The sequence below is a fragment of the Trachurus trachurus genome (genome assembly GCF_905171665.1).
Source record: "Trachurus trachurus genome assembly, chromosome: 4".
In the NCBI taxonomy this organism is placed as follows: Eukaryota; Metazoa; Chordata; class Actinopteri; order Carangiformes; family Carangidae; genus Trachurus; species Trachurus trachurus.
The window spans coordinates 9,925,521-9,942,298 of record NC_139898.1 but is presented as its reverse complement, the minus strand read 5'-3'; the positions used below and the strand labels follow the sequence as shown (position 1 = coordinate 9,942,298).

Here is a 16,778-nt window from a genome sequence, read left to right as displayed (position 1 = left end):
ATGGGCATGTAGCCTATTAGGTTAACGAGCTTGGTTTGTTATTTATGGAGTGGAGAACTGAAGGGAGGGATCTCACATCAGTGCCTTTGGCAAAGGCACTTTTTACTTGCTGCTATCCCTCTTGGTAAATGTTATGCATCCTCAGGAAAGCATCTTTAATTCACAGATTTTTTGAGTCATGAACAACATTGTTCATGGAAGAAATTTTGACTTTTAACAAAACAACATAGTAGAAGAAGCACAAGTCTAAAACTCACTTGAGAAAGTATTTCCTGATAATAATCTACTACACACGGTCTATCATCTGATCTGTAGCCTACAGCAAATGAAATACCAGACAATGTAGCTAAAATTACATAAAAACAATGTTGCAATAAAACAATAATTGATTTGCAATGTTGCCTTGCCTTATCTACTGTAGCTCAGAGGGCTGTTTAGGGGGAATTTACCATGGTATCAAATCTATGACAATTGACAAATCAATATAATCTCGCAAATTCTTTTGGTCAAATTCTTAATTTGACCCACACATAAATTTCATCTTGGGTTGGTTTTCAGTTGTTTTTACACTGATTGAAAGTAAAAAGTCAGAATCATACAGGCAACAACAAGATGAAGCTTGGTTTTGGGTTATCTGTCTTTTGAAATACCACGTTGTACTACCAAGTGGAGATCTAGTTGATTATCATTTTTTAAGATCAGTTTATGTAATTCAAAACAAGCCCATTCTTCCTTTCATTGGTGATGTTTGAGGAAAGCATTTGCCCCTAAGTTTTCTGACATCACTGGGGTACAAAGAAGGAAAATGGAATTTTTTTCACTTATGACAAACCTTTTTTGGAAAAACCTGTGATGTGACAGGTACAACATCCTTGTTGCTCAAGGTTGATCCACAGACATTTTCTTAAAGGGATAGTTCAACATTTTGGCAAATTGGCCCATTGCCATAATCAATATAGAAATAGGAGTAGGTTTCCTTTAATTGTCGGTGCAAGCTATTTTTAGAAAGGCGGCGGAGAGCCACAAGCTGCTCAGAGCTATGCTATGGAGGCTAATGGAATTTCTTGGTTTCCCTCATCAAACTCATCAAATACACAATCCAACAACTCCAAAGCGCTCTCATGGACAAATTGTGACCTGCACATTCACCACGCTATGAGATAATAACGGAACGTTACGAGACAGAGTTGTTTTCAAGGCAAATGCAGAGACTGGTTGCAGAAAAACTGCTCCAACAGGAGTGCGCATCAACGGTTTTGCATGAATTTACCTCAAAAACAACTTAATCTCATAACGTTCCATTATTATCTCATAGCGTGGTGAATGTGCAGGTCACAACTTGTCCACCAGAGCGTTTTGGAGTTGTTGAATTGTGTATTTGATGAGTTTGATTAGGGAAACCAAGAAATCCCATGAGCCTCTGTAGCGTAGCTCTGAGCAGCTCGCGGCTCTGCTCTGCCGACAATTAAAGGTAACAAACCTACTCCTAAAACTATAGGGATTATGGCAATGGGCCAATTTGCCAAAATGTTGAACTGTCCCTTTAAGGCAAACTGTTTTTCATAATATTGTAATGATGGTGGCACTACAAAGAAATTTAGTCACTTCCATTGTAACAGGGTGGTGGCAGGTATTGTACAATAGAAAAATCAACAACTAGCAGCAAGGGAGGTGAATTATGTAGATAAATGAGAACAAACTGGGATTAAAATGTGTTTACAGTAGGATGAATCTGGATATAATGCAAGTGGTTTTTAACAGTTACAGGAGAGCTACAGTTAACCCGGTAATATTCAGTAAATAATGTCTGTTACACCTGCCTCATAAGGATTTTGGCCTTTGCCATGTTTTTCAACCCAGTGTAACTTCTGAGATCTAAAAGCCTATCTGACACTTTATAGTGGTAACATTTTTACTGCATTTATTTTTATTCTATTGATGATTCAACTGTTTCCTCACGGTCTATATCCTCTGTAAGAGATATTTCACTATGAGTTATTTATATCTAATGACTGGGGTGTGATTATTGTGACAGTGTACCAAATCAGAGACCTATATGCAATCACTGTTGCCAATAGACTTCAATGTCAGCTGCTTTTACTTCCATGAATAGAGGAGTGTCTAACACCCGACAAAAGATATGCGTCACTGTTAAAACCTGAAGAGTAGGTTTTATGACTGTTTGGTATGTGAATCAAGGCTGTCCACGTAAGTCAAATTTTCACCTCATCAAGAGTTTCTGTTGACATTTCTCAGGGAAAACTAGCTGTTTAAGATAGAGTTTAGCTGCCTCATGTAGTTTCTAGAGGTTAGTTTGTGTAGGCTACAGAATTCATTTAATTCTAGATTTGATTCTACAACGACAACACACCTAAACTAAGAGAGCTTCAGATAGCCCGCAGGGTTTGAACCTCCGGTCTACTCCAGCAGAAACATTTTTACTCTCAGCGATGAACTTCAGGTAAGACAGACGGATCTCATTGATCAGATAAGCACCACACATCACATGAGGCTTGAGACTCCTTTCTTTTACTTAAACGCTCTTCATTTGCTGCTCCAAAACACAAGGAGACTACGTGGGGGCTTTATACTTTTTAACTTGACCTGATAATATCATTGTTAAAGGGTCCCAAAGTTTGGTCATATCTAGTCATTAGTGCAAGAATCAATGCATTTACTTTGGGTGTGTATAAGATTCTCCCTTTCTTCGGTTCCTCTTTCCTTGCCCTTGATGGGCTTTTTATTTTATCCGAGTAGGTAAGGTTGTTACTGTATAATATCTTTACACCCTTATCCCCCTGGCATAGTTTAAACAATTGATCATTTTATTCAGTGTCATCTAACTTAAGTGATGTTGAAGTGATATGTTTCATTAAATGTAAATCTGCTCTACAACAAAGAGCCAGAGTGACATTTTATGAACCACTGGTGATGCTTGCTGTCACAGTAAGTGCTGATAGGTGTCTTGAATCTTTCAGGGGTGCTGTGATGGAACAAACATGGCAACATGTTCCCCCTATAGCCCTAACAATTTTATACTTAACTCTTTGTAGGTTTTTTATTTATTTAGTCTTTGCATATGTACAAATGTATAATTCTACTTTAACTAAGTAGATGTGTGAGTGCTGTATGGCACTCAACAACTTTGGGAAAGGTAAGTACTAGACTTGTGTACAAGCAGTGGAGTAACAAGATGAACTGTAAGTCACAAGGCAAATGCTTGGCAAAACATATTCATATTGCAAATATTTAGTCATAGATGTTTAATAGGCTACCACATTGGCCAAGCCTTAATTACCATAATAAATCTGTTTGAACACACCTCAGGGCAGACACTTTTTTAGTCCATAGTTTGTTTGGTTTATTATAACGCCAATATAACGATTCTGATATTAGGCCTACATCAAACATGGACTGATAGCTTAGCCTTCGGTTGGATCACTTATGTGTCCCCAGATAAATTTGTGTTTTGTTGTGAGTTTTAAATAGTGACTTTCTGTCTATGTATCCTAAGTCACAGTGTAGGCTACTGAGCAGTCATGGACACTCTGCTGCAACACAAGTGATGTTGGTTAAGTTTGTGATCTTTTTTGAAATTCCTAAATGTGATGATTGTAGAGATATTTCAGTTATTTAGGTATTTTTGTTCTCGCTCCATTGCTGACCCAATTTCAAACATCTATTTTTATTCATTTTTCATCATTTAACCTAACTGTCTTCCCTTTTTCGGAAATGAATTAAAGGGTCCCTGTGTGCAGTTCCTCACCGTGAACACTAGGTGGCGGTGTTGTTCCGGGCTGCAGCTGGCGGCGCATGCTCAATGCGATGTAAACACTCGCTAGGCCACGGCCGCCTGTCTGAGCTCTGCAGACATTTGTGTGTACACGTATTACGGCTGCATGGGCTGGACCGACCGAGGAGTCAATGGGAACGGGCTAACTTAACGCTGGCTAGCCTTCAACTGGAAACCAAGCTAAGCTACCTCGGGCACCGCAGCTAATGTACCCGAGTAGTACAGTGTCTGAAAAACCAGTCTCTTTCTCATATCAGTAGGACTATAACCTTCGTGCATGGGAAGCAGGCGACGTTTGCTGCGGCTCGGTAAAAACATTTCAAGGTAATGGATGTTCTTGTTTTTTCGGGCTCTGTCTAATTACTGTAACGAACACTAACTTATGAAGCGACTACTAGTTGTCACTAACGTTATGTATTTGTCGAAGTACGAGTCGTGACATTACGTCGAAGTAACGGGGGGTGTCAATACTCAACTCCTACACATAGTTAGTCGCAAAATTAGCTAACATTACAGCTCGATAGTGTTGTCATTTCATATAAAACGCTTGCAGTCGAGTCCTTAATAGAGTTGCTAGGGGCTCCGGCTATTGCCTGGAACAAAACACTAGCTAACAGACGTGGACGTTTTTTTCCTGTTCTTCAGAAACTCATTTAACGTTAGCTCTTCAGACCAACGGTGGCTTCGTCGAGCTCCTGGACTTTAGGGCTTTCTGGAGGACATAACACACAACACAATATACCCTACAGTATGTAACACAGCACACTGCTGCTGCAGCTGATGCTGGATCTCCATTTCAGCTCACAACACCAGCGAGCCATAAAAGGACTGGGGACTTCTCCAGTGTGTAACGCACCGGTCCTCTGTTTATTGCCTCTGGACTAAAATGTTGCTGCCAGTCGAGAGGATAATGTGTGGCCTGGCTGGCAGCTAAAGATTTAACACAGCTCAGTAGTAGCATTGGCTGTGTCCGAGCCAACAGTGGCTCCTGTGACTTAAAGTGTGACTTTGAACGTGCAGCAGCAACAGACCTGTGAACACTGTGTAAGTGTCTACTCTACAAAGTTTAAAGACAATACAAAAGTGCTGCTCGCTCCATGACTGGTTAGCCCTAATGTACGGCATGTGAGGGTAAGGTTAAGGAAACTAACATGTAGGCCTAGATTGTCAGCGGGGGTCTTAACTGCTTATACTGTAAGTTTGATCATATCTTGTTTGATATAGTAGCCTACAGTAGTAGAGTATGAGGTCAAAAATATCTATTACGGTAGCCGAAATATTGTGGTGTTTCATGACATGATACTCTATTAGTTCTCTGAAGTGTTGTATGGATATTTTATCAATAGGTGACAGAGGTTTTGTGTTGTATTTGAGCCCCCAATTTATGGTAATTCCTTTGTTCAGATTGCAAGTAACTCAGGTTCAACTCTCTCTCTCTCTGTGCATAACATTGCGTGTTTACTGTACAATGAACTTAAAAAAAAAAGCTTTTGGAAAAGTTGCAATGTATGACCTAGCTTACAGTATCCCGTCAATTGGCAGAATATTTCCAATACACAGCCCTATTGAAAGTTAACCCGCTGTTGACAGGCATTCAGCATTAAAAACACCTTATACAGTGCCCATAAATTAATTTGGATGATTTCTCTTCGCTGAAGTCAGTCACAGTGTCTAAATAGGGACCGTTTGTGAGTGTTGTTCATCCTGGTTGGTCATGGTCTCATGCCTCTGTAACACCAAGCAGCTCTTCACTTTTAGTCAGTCAGGAGTATCTGTGAGGGGTGGCCCTGTAAATGCACTCGTTGGTACTTGTTGAAATTTATGACTTAAAGCTTTACCAACTTTACTCTGACCCCCCAGGTCTCATAACACAGACCTGGAGACGCTGAGGTACATAGATGAAAGAGCTACAGTAAATCTTCTGTGAAGTGGAGTAGCAGAGTAATTGTGTGTGTTTTATCATTTTCTGCATCGGTATTTTGAAATCTTCAAGTCTGGCTGTTAAATAGAGTGGTCGAGCGACGGATGAGGTGACGAGGCAGGTGTTACACTGAGTGCAAATAGGAAAGATCACTCTATCAAGTAATACCACACATACAGTCATATCAAAGGTATTTTAATTGTGTAATGCAGCTGAAGTGCTGCTCCACATGACAGAGATTATTGATAAAACCAGCCAACCACCCCTGACCCTGAAATTGTAGCAGTCATACTGAAAATATCAGTACATTATCAAAATCAAATCAATTCAGAAATCAGAGCTATGAGAGTTTTCACCTGAGCCATTTTAACAGACAGTTATTCATAGTAAACCACCACACGCATCAACAGACCCCTGGGATTGTGGGAGATGAATTAAATCAAGCCAACATCAATGGTTTTCCTGCAGTGACATATTAAAATATCTTCTGTGAAAAGGCCTTTTGTTGAAATATTCATTTTGTCAACTCTTTCCTGCTACACATCTTGGTCAAGGCTGTCGAGGTCTGTTTATGTGCTGGCTGTAGTTGCTGCATAGAGAGAATTAAATGTGAAGACTGAGTTTAGAGAAAAGGATCCTGTCGTCACAGTTGTCGCACCCACACAATATACTACAGTGTAATATTGTGTTATTATTAATTGAAACAAAGTTGAAGCCACTACATTTACTTACCGGTAACTTGATGTGTATCTACTTTTTTGCGTTAAAGGGCCTGTAGCCCAAATTGTTAGCTGGTATGTGGTTTATCAAAGAGGAATAGCCTTCAGCAAGACCACTGAAATGCTGAGTGAACTCTGGGAAAATCTGAGCTTCCCTCTATGTGTGTAGTAAAAGGCCATTCTACCTCAGTGTGAGTGTGTTATTGTAAGTCAGAGCTGTGTTTTAATTCCCTCACACAGCTCATGGTCAGTGTGTTTCCCTTAAGAAGCCCATGCTCTCTCCTGCTGAGCCAGACAAGTTTGTTCTGATTCACTGCCTGGAACTAACACAGAAAAGATGAGTGAAATGGAGAAAGAACAGATACATTTGTGTTAATTTTCCACCTTGAATGAAAACAATAAAAAAATTTGTTATGGAAAGTTTTAAACTTGTCCCAACTAGCAAGTTTTTCTTTGCCGGCTCTGTTTTACAGCACTGTGGGTGTTTTTGCAATTTGAATTAGGGGAAAGGAAACGCTTCTCTTTTCTGCCCATGGCCTTTCTCAGTTCCCCAATCATCCTGAAGTTGTTTCGCTGGGGCTTTCTTCTTGCCTTGCTGAGAGTTTCATTATCTATGCGCACTGCATCTCAGGGCCCCTTTGAGTTGGTTGGCAAACAAAAGCAGAAACAATCTGTATCCAGGATTTACAGGGAAGTCTTGTTTCACATGGCCGAGGCCACCACGGCCACCTGGACGTTGGCATCTTTTTAAGTGTGGCATTCGCTGTGCTGACTTGAGTTGATAACATTTTTCAAATGTGCTACCTGAATGTGGTATCCAGGTCATTTATAGCTCAAAAACTGAAAGGCAACGAGGCACACTGGGATTTCTTTTTTGATCTTGCAACATGAATGAAATGACCTAATAAGTTTCATACTTAAAATGTTCATCATCGCAAACAAGGCCTAAATTCACTTGGCAACACATGGTGTGCAGTCCTCACGGACCCCCTTTTTTTCTCCCCAGTTAGTTCTGCATGGCATCCCGCATTTGGAGTCAGTCTTTGAAGAAACCTCATGCCCTTACATTCTCTTCTCTGCTTTCAGAGGGGAAAAGCACAGACACAAAGCTTGTCTGACTCACTGGTGCAAAAGGGGCTTTTTTTAAGGTTTAAATTGGGAAATGCACTTTTCACAGTTTTTTTTCACAGGCCAGGTGAATCCAACCCTGCGATTTCACATCAGCTTATTAGATGTGCGTTCTAGTCAACTTGTTACTTGTTTTGTAACACAAACACTAATAGAACTGTGTTGGTGCCGGTCTCGTATCTTTTTAAGATACTGTTGACATTTGTGGTGACATTTTGTTTTATTCATGACTGTTAAACACACAACAGTGTCACATTAGTGCTGCACAATTAAACACAATGTTATTAAAATCGCTATATGGTCTAGTTCAGTATCCAAATGGCAGAAGCTGTATTTTTTATATATATATATATATATATATATATATATACACGGTACACTTAGTAAAGGCATCGTTGCTCACTGTCAGCACCATAAGTGTTGCTACAGGGATGCCCTGGCCAAGAAATCATATTCTCAAGATGTAAAACGACATGTTTGTTTGGTACAAGACCCAACAAATTTTATATATTTTTCAGAAAATGAAGCAAAATGACACAGAAATTGCATATCGCAACCGCAGTATCTGCCCATAACAATGGCAAGATTATGTTTGTTCGTTTTTCGTATTTGCATGCAGCCCTACCACACATTATTACATTATGATAATGTTATTGACAAAGCTGAAGACAGTGTTGCATCCATCTGTGTGTTTTGTGGTAACTGGTAACAGTAAAGTCACTCATATGAAGTACATACAGCTGTGTTTTCCTTTCACACGTGTCGCTCATAATGGGAGATGGTCTGTCAGAAACGTTCCCACCAGTGGCGGCTGGTGACTGAAAAAATTAGGGAGGACAGGAGGAACACCAGTCCACGGCCTCATTTTATTTTATAGCACTACTTCTCCCTACTTTATTATATTCAATGAAAATTAAACAGTAAAACAATGTCTTACAAGATTTCTTAAAAACAACATAATTTTATTAAATCTTACTGTTTTCAGATTAACACAGGCCTAATGAAAAAGACAGAGCCATGATCTTGGATGTGGGATGTAAAAAAAAAAAAAAAAGCAGGCCAGTGTTCAACACCTGTAAATGCCACAGTGGGGATTTACACCCTCTGATTTAAAAAGGAAAAACAAAAACCATGAAAATCTGTAATTATTAATAACAAAACAAAGTGTTCCACTCAAATTACATACATATTTGGCTTTTACCTCTTAGATATAGCTATGCTTTTACCTGAGCTGATGGCGGAGAAAAAAAAAAAAAGTCCGGTCGTGTCTTTGTTTACCCTCCAGCTGCCCAGGTCACGTAACTGAAAACTATTAACAATCTCTCTGACTGCTTCTCTCTGATATCTCCTAACAGTTTATCCAGAAATCTGCTGATATTTCCTTTCAAATCGATGCCAATATCTCTGAAAACTCCGTATTTCTTGTGCTAGGAGCAGCATAAGCAGCACGGCTGGGAGTGAAAGTTTGGCGCACATAGCAACAGTAACCAAGGGGGGTTGGAGAACTGTCATTGGACCAACCTGCTGTCAATCTTGTGTTCTGATTGCTGATTGGTACAGAAGAGCCTCCTCCGTCATGACGTCATTTTACGTGTCTTAGCCAATCACAGGTCAGGATGAAGACATCCTAAATGCATTGAGTCAATGGAAGAAGATCCCGCCCCGAGGCCAGTTAGGGAGGTAAAAATCTTGCCACCTCCGTAGAGCCCCCACCTTCCTGCTCCCTGCTCCTCACACAGCCTGCTCTGTCTCCTGAGCCTGCTGGCGGCGCAGTTGAGCCGTTTTAAGTGGATTTTCTTCCAAAAAACAAACTTTTTTTATGATAAAATACATATATAATATTTTATAAATTATACTGAGATTTGGTAATGATTTATTTCAACCAGTTACTCTTTCTTAAATAAAAAATAAATTTTCCTTTTGCCTCTCAAAAATAGAGGAGGACCAACCTCCTCTGCCTCAATGGACCAGCCTCCTCTGGTTCCCACTCACTGGAAATACCCTCTTTGGTTCAGGTGAGGGTTGGTGGCGACGTCTGCCTGGAAACGTCATCATCAACATTCACAAGAATTGCTTTGAATTCTCTGGACAATAACCTGCTCTGGTCGCACATCCATTGACTTGGACATTACATAGACTTTTATGTATTAGGGGCCGAGCTGCTTAACATCCAGTCCAGCTGATTCAGATGTGTGTCATCACATACAGCTCCTCCAGGTCATGATCAGTTCAGAGTTACTGAGCCTGTGTGAAAGCACTGTCAGTGTGTCTGTCTGTGTACAGGAGGATGAAAACAGCTTAGCTGGCATATTTACAGTCTGTACTGTAACACATTCCGCTCACCACATTTACCACAGTCCTCCACCTTCTTTTGCTTTGTCTACAGTTGTCTGATACACACAGAAAAATGACTCATCTTTTTTATACAGAGTAAGATCTATGAAATGATTGGTTTTCTTTCTGGTTGCAGTATCCATACTTCCTTCTGGAACCGAGCGAGGGCAAGACTGATTCTGTTTTTTCTTATACTTTCTGTCTGTTTGTGCTGAGTACAGAAATGTGCTTCCTGTCATATACTGACCTCAGCAGGAGCCTTAAAGAAGGCCTGTCTTTTGTAGAGCACTTTGACCCTTCCTGACAGTATGATCAGCATATGACTACACAGCAGTGCACCATTAAATCGGTCGAAGGTCCATGAGAGTGGATTACTTTCCGTAGTTGTAGTAGTGACATCTAAACGTAATGGATTTTTAAAGCTGTTCTCTCAATGAATACAAACTGGATTTACTCATGGATTATGTTAACACCTGAAAGCCAAGGAGTTTGGACTATCTGGAGTAGCAGGTGGGAAGATAATATAACATAAATGTAGGTACCTTTTTAAGCAGTTAACTGTTGGAGAGTTCTTGAAGTTATATAAAAACACAAAATCATTATTTTGAAGCAGGTATTTAGGATTATGGTGAAGAAACTGGCCACTTAGGAGCACCGTAGTCATTTTCATGTGTATAGTGTCGTACTTATATAGTAGTTGCCAGTTCACAAGTTATAGTATTGGAGGGGAGGCTGTTTAGATTTGTTTATGGTGTTTAGTGGTGTAGTAGTCTGTTATGGACAAGATGTTCTTTCTCACTGTGATTAAAATATTACAGAAATCACTGCGGTGTGTATGTTATACATGACAAGTTACAGGTAAAGAAGTGTGCCATTTCTAGCTTGGGTCAATACAGTCTGCTGGATGTAGCACCAGTGTGTGGATATAATGATGTTCAGTAGCTGCTAGATAAGAACGGTGGAACTTATTACTGCTTCTTCACACATTAGGTGTTCAGGTTGTCCGTCCATCCCTTCCTCAGGAGTGCATAATGAGTGAACATTAGAATTTGAGGGCCATAGTCAACGGTCAAGGTCATTGAGGCTTCATAAAACACGTTTTACTCAATAGTTTATACACTAATGATGGCACAATGATTAAATGACAAAGTGAGTGAGATGTTCCCCCTGAATTAAAATGTCTCTTCTCCATCCTGCGTAGGTGGCGACAGACAAGGTTGCTGGTAAGCTGAGTTCTACTCTCTCATGGGTGAAGAACTCGGTGTCCCACACGGTCAGTCAGATGGCTAGCCAGGTGGCCACTCCCACGTCCCTGCAGACCACTGCTACCTCCTCTTCCACGTCTCTTTCCTCGCCCGCTCTCTCACCGTCCTCGCCGGCGCAGCTCACTCCTGACGATGTGGAGCTGCTCGCCAAGCTCGAAGAGCAGAACAGGTAAGCGGTCGGTACCAACAGCCTGTCCTGCCAATCGGTGGCGGCGGCAGATTTTCTTCAGTGAAATGTTTGAGGCTGCCCTGGATAGCAGAACAACACAACTAGGTCACAACTTAGTATATGGCTGGACCGTGTATGATCAACGTGTGAAATTAAGGAGGACATAGTTTTAAAGTGAGTATTTTCTAAAAACCTGGAGCTGAAGTCCCTAAATGTTGCCAGATGACGCAATTACCTAATTAATGTATTCATACATGCATATCATTACATCATATCTTCCTTCTGCCCAGTATCAGCCAGTCTTAGCCTTTTATATGTCTGTTTCTCTTCTCTTTGTGCTCACATTTACATTATTCTTACACATCCACATTTCCAATGAAGCTGGTCTGTAGAGTCAGACAGTTCAACAGTTAAGAAATAGTGACTGAAAGCTGTTTCTAAGCTGTTTCTCTGCACTGCTAAAATCCCTCATCCCCTGCTGTCATGGTAAATCTCCCAACACAACAATGCATTGAAATATTACAGGATATTGAAGCTGACAGCTTGTTACCTGTCCGGGACAATTACTTTTATAGAGCTGGCTGCACATTGGGGTTCAGCAAAGAAAAATGTGAGTTTGCTTGTTCCTTCCAGCTCATTAACTTTCCAGCAACTTTTGACCTAATGGTTCCTGAAGGGAAACTCCTCTTGCACGTGTAGTGAAATTAGGTACATCACTTCATAAAGGCTACCAATGACGGTTAAAATCAGAAACATAAAAAGAATGTATCCAACTGCCCAAACCTTTTTTAGCATGACGTCATCATTCAGCCTCACCATGACGATCTATACCATCATGAATACAGATGCTGATTGTATGGGACGTAACAGTTTGGTCCTGTTGACCCTCAGTGCTTCAGATGACCCAGACTGCACTCAAGGAGGATAGAATGGATACTCACCCTCCTCCTTATAAATGTGAAACAGGTTAAGTCCTTGTGTATGACATAACTGGACAAACTCATCATGCTGTACAGGGTGTTCTCCTCAGCACGAGACAAATCTCCATGCTCAGAATGTGAGTGTGTGTTTCTCACACACCCCAAACAAGTTTAAACTTCCTGAGGAAGTACAGTTAGCAAGATGCTCTGCTGTGCAGGCTACATTGTTCGTGTCATACCCTTTTAGTTGATTATATTATACAGTTTAGATACTTCCAAAACACTAACACACCAACACAGTACACATTTTTATCAGTTAGCATTTGAGTCATTGTTGTTTTATGACGTTGCCTTTTGACACACCTGCACAACCGACTGCACCTCCTAGTCATCCCTGCCACCACCCGTCTGATCTGCAGTCTCACAGCCGGGTGTGAGTGGTGTCCAACAGGTTGTGCCGTGCCAGCTAGTTAAGTGGAGAAGACTAAGAGTAAAACCATGATATACATTTGACCATGCTGTTTGTTGGCTTTCAGTGTTAAGCTTTTTGTCTTTGTTTTAACTTGAAGGCTGTAGTGACTGACTCATCCACTAGCTAAACAATAACGGGCAATGTCTGTTAAACAACAACAGCAGCTCTAAGTACTGCATTTTCAATGACACATTGTTTTTTTTAGCAGGTTCCTCATCAGAGTTGATCAGATAACTTGATAAACTCACTTACAGGAACCAGGCCAGCTCCAAAAAAGTTACCTCACATCAAGCTTAGTTGTTGAGAAGTTTATCTGTTTACTGGATCAAGTAAAAGTCCGTGGGTAAAAGTTGAGAAGTAAAGAGTGCGCTGCCCCCTGACATGCAGATTAAAGCACTGTTAGAGGATGACGCAGCACTAACTGTCTTGCCAACTTTGTGAATTCTTCCCCTGTTGCGCCTCTCACCCATGGCTGGTGCGCTGCACTCTGTGTCAGCATGGAAACCAAGCATGCAGCTCAGAGTCGGGGATTGTCAAAGGTAACGTCAGTGAAGAGGACAACAAAGCTCTGTTGAATACAGAGAACCGATGATTCAGTGGGACGCCCACAGCACCCATTGCTCCAGTGTGCCAAGTGACACTTGTAATGATTTTCCCTCGTCACATTTCACGATGAACCAGGAAAATGTAAAACATTTCCTCCCTAATATCCACTCTGAGGATCTGAGCAGATGCCCAATCTGGTGAACAGAAGTTGTGGTGTCAAGGGACTCATAGTTAATCTGCCCTCTGACCCCTGTCTCCACCCCAACACTTAGAGCCACAGCTGGGCCGTCTCACTACACACATTTCTCTGATTCCACGCTTTGCATCAGACTGACGACGCACTCTCCGGGCTTCGTACCACGCTGTAGCAACATGCTAATCACCGCCAAACACACAAATCTCATAATTTTGTCCTCAAGGTGTTTACAGGGCAGGTGCAACAATAGGTGGGAGGAACTATGGCATTAAAGGACAATTCCAGGCAAATTCAACCTGGGGCTATTAGTTTCCTAATATTTTATGACTAAAAGAAGGAATCTGAAGATTTTCTTTTTAAAGTCTCCTGTTATGCAGTAGTTGTGTCTGTCCCCGCATCGCCACAGCAGTGTATAATGTGAGCGGACCGATCTTATGCTGTTTAGGCTGTTTACATCTCAACAACGTCAGATGGCTATTCAAACGTACACCGAGGGGTTTGTTTCCTTCAAGAATTTTTTTACTGCATTTATGATTGAACACGCCCCCGATTGTGTCCACAACACTGAAGATGGCCTAAGTTTTTTCTACTGCTTTGCGCAATTAAATGCAAGCGTCATACACGTAATAGGGAGTGCTGACTTTTTCATTTGTCCTTTTACTTCAAGAAATCCGACATGTTTGTAAACGGAGCTGTAATACAAAGTCTCGCGCGAGAGTCAAGTTGACGCGCTCAGTATGTTTACAGGCAGAATAAACAACAGACAGACTTACTCTCACTGCTACGAAGACGTTGTGACTTGACTCTCACACGAGACTTTGTATTACAGCTCCGTTTACAAACATGTCGGCTTTCTTGAAGGAAACAAACCCCTTGGTGTATGTTTGAATAGCCATCTGATGCTGTCTGTCTTGCGGTTTTGTGGGATGTAAACAGCCTCAACAGCCTAAGATCCATCCACTCCCATGGCGATGCGGGGACAGACACAACCACTGCATACAGTAACAGGAGAGATTAAAAAGAAAATCTTCAGATTCATTCTCTTTTAGACCTAAAATATTAGGAAACTATAACCCCAGGTTGAATTTGCCTGGAATTGTCCTTTAATGTGTCACAGATACTGTGATGCATCATGTACTCGCTTGCCAAGTGTTTGTGTGTTTGCTGAGGCCTTTGTACCCTGCAGAGCAGATAAAGAGCTCAAGCAGTGAGTAGCGTCACATAGACGAGGAAGCCCTGCGCTGCTGCGATCTGTGAATCAGACATGCTACTGCGCCAGACTTTGTAGAAACCAGAGACATGAGGAGAACATCATGAGTTTCTCTTGGTAAGGTTTATAGTATTTCATGGTTTAACCTGCTGCCGTAATGAACTGAGAAATGGGGTCATGATGACGTTTTAACTGTCACACTCTTTAAAGAGGACGTGCTTCTAATTGTTTGGCTTTTTGTGTTTTTAGCTCAAACTTTACTCGGATTTTCATTTTAATCGCCTCAATTATTCTTTAATCAAAATCAGTTAACCTAAGGTTTTTCTATTTTTGTTTTCTTAAAGCCTCAGACTTGTGTTTGACTACTAGTGAATTATTAGCAGAGCTGTAACAGGCTCGTGTTTAGCACAAGCTGATACTGCATTGAGTGACTAGATGTGACAGGCTGACAAAATGCTTGGAAAAAACAACAACAATGGCTGCTAAACTCTTGCTAAAAGATTTACCTTTTATTCACATTTTTAGCTCCATGCCAGAGCTACATAAAAGCAAAAGAGGTCTCCTGCTAGCTGGTCTTTCTGGACATCCATTTCACTCCCTCCCTCTCGACCCAAATTTGGCTGTAACCCTAGCCATTCTGGGAGTATGCTGTGCAGCGTCACAGGCTCCGGTGCAAAGGCCGCGGCCTTTTTCCGAGATCAGGTGTCTGAGCCTTTGTGTGTCTGTCATGAGCCCCTCTTTGCAGCGCAGGTTGGCAGTCACTGCTTCTTTTCTCTGCACACTGATCCCTGATCAGGTCACGCTTTTAGTTACCTCAGCGGCAAACTGATAAGAGCGTTACAGTGCAAGATTAACTTGCTGAAAAACATATTGCTTGTGTTTTCATCCCCAGCCAGCCACTTCCTATGCTGACCATGGCTTTTTTTTTTTTGTCCACTTAAAACGGCTGCCAGTAGAATTTCAATGAATGCCAGCTCTCATTTTCAACTCAATTCAATTCAAAAGTACTTTATTATTCCGTTAGGAACTTCGTTGCGGAAGGACATCAAAAGTGCAGGTGCAAAACAACGATCCACGCATCCCTACATACCACAGACAGACATACCCAACACAATAATACACATTCCTACAACCACACATTAAGTACAAGTACTCGCAGCAGAGGTTAAAAAAAAAAGTACAAGTGTTTTAGATCCCTTTTGTACAGTCTTTCAGTCTGAATACAAGGCTACTGTTTTTAATATGAGTATTTGACTGGTTGTTACTGTGACAATTTGAGTGATGGGGTTTTTTCATGGATTAAGAATGTAGCTGTTTATGATCACACCATGACAGCTGATGGCTGCTGCTGATAAACATCAGACAACAGCTGTTAAACAGTTTTGACAATTTTTAGACTCATCTCTTGAGGGGGATTGTTTGCTAATTGTTTGCTAAACTCTGACAGCCAGTTGCTGTTATAAAGCAGCATGTCGTTTCTCAGTCATGAATCCTAAATACTCTTTCATTTTTAGCAGTGCCCTAGAAATGTGAGTGGCTTTGGGTTTCAGTACTAGATGCGATATGTCTGTTTGCCTAAACAGCTTGCACATTGTCTGGCACTGATTCAAGATGTAGCAGATAGCAACAGTGGTCACGAGCCAAAATCACTAGTTGTATGGTTTGTGTATTTACCAATAGGCCACTATGCCACTCCAACAAGGACTCTAATTGTTGTGATGGTCCTGCATTGCAGCTGCACATTTTTATCAAGATGTTACTTTGATGTACTGATGTTCAGACCATGGAGTGCGCCTGCTCTTGTGCTGTTTAAATGAAGCCTATATTAATACTTTTAATGAGATTTCAAAGCACCAACAGGGACCATGATGCACCAACATTTTTAGTCGGTGTGTTACAGTTAAAGGTAAAAAATAATTAAAGGGATAGTTCAGTTTTTTTTAAAGTGGTGTTGTATGAGGTACAAATGGCCACCAAATAAAATATCTGCAGTAGAAAGCCCCCCCCCCCACTGAGAAATACCAGCACATCGTGCTGCACCGAGACACAGGCAGTGTACTGTTGTAAATGGGGACAATTAATCAGTGTATTTTCGCTGACTACGA

At 41.1% G+C, this 16,778-nt stretch overlaps 1 protein-coding gene across 3 annotated transcripts in view; it reads left to right on the top strand.

Moving 5' to 3' along the window:
• Positions 1–3,889: 3,889 nt before the first annotated feature.
• Positions 3,890–16,778, top strand: part of evi5b (ecotropic viral integration site 5b) — a 34,819-nt gene continuing 21,930 nt past the window's right edge. For 2 of the 3 annotated variants that reach the window (XM_083970239.1, XM_083970237.1), the window contains exons 1-2: positions 3,890–4,117; positions 11,097–11,329. In XM_083970239.1, the coding sequence (XP_083826365.1) occupies positions 11,178–11,329 (152 nt within the window). In that variant the 5' untranslated portion in view covers positions 3,890–4,117; positions 11,097–11,177. Of the gene's footprint in view, positions 4,118–11,096; positions 11,330–14,682; positions 14,791–16,778 lie in introns of those variants that run through there. The other variant, XM_083970238.1, reaches the window with a different exon arrangement.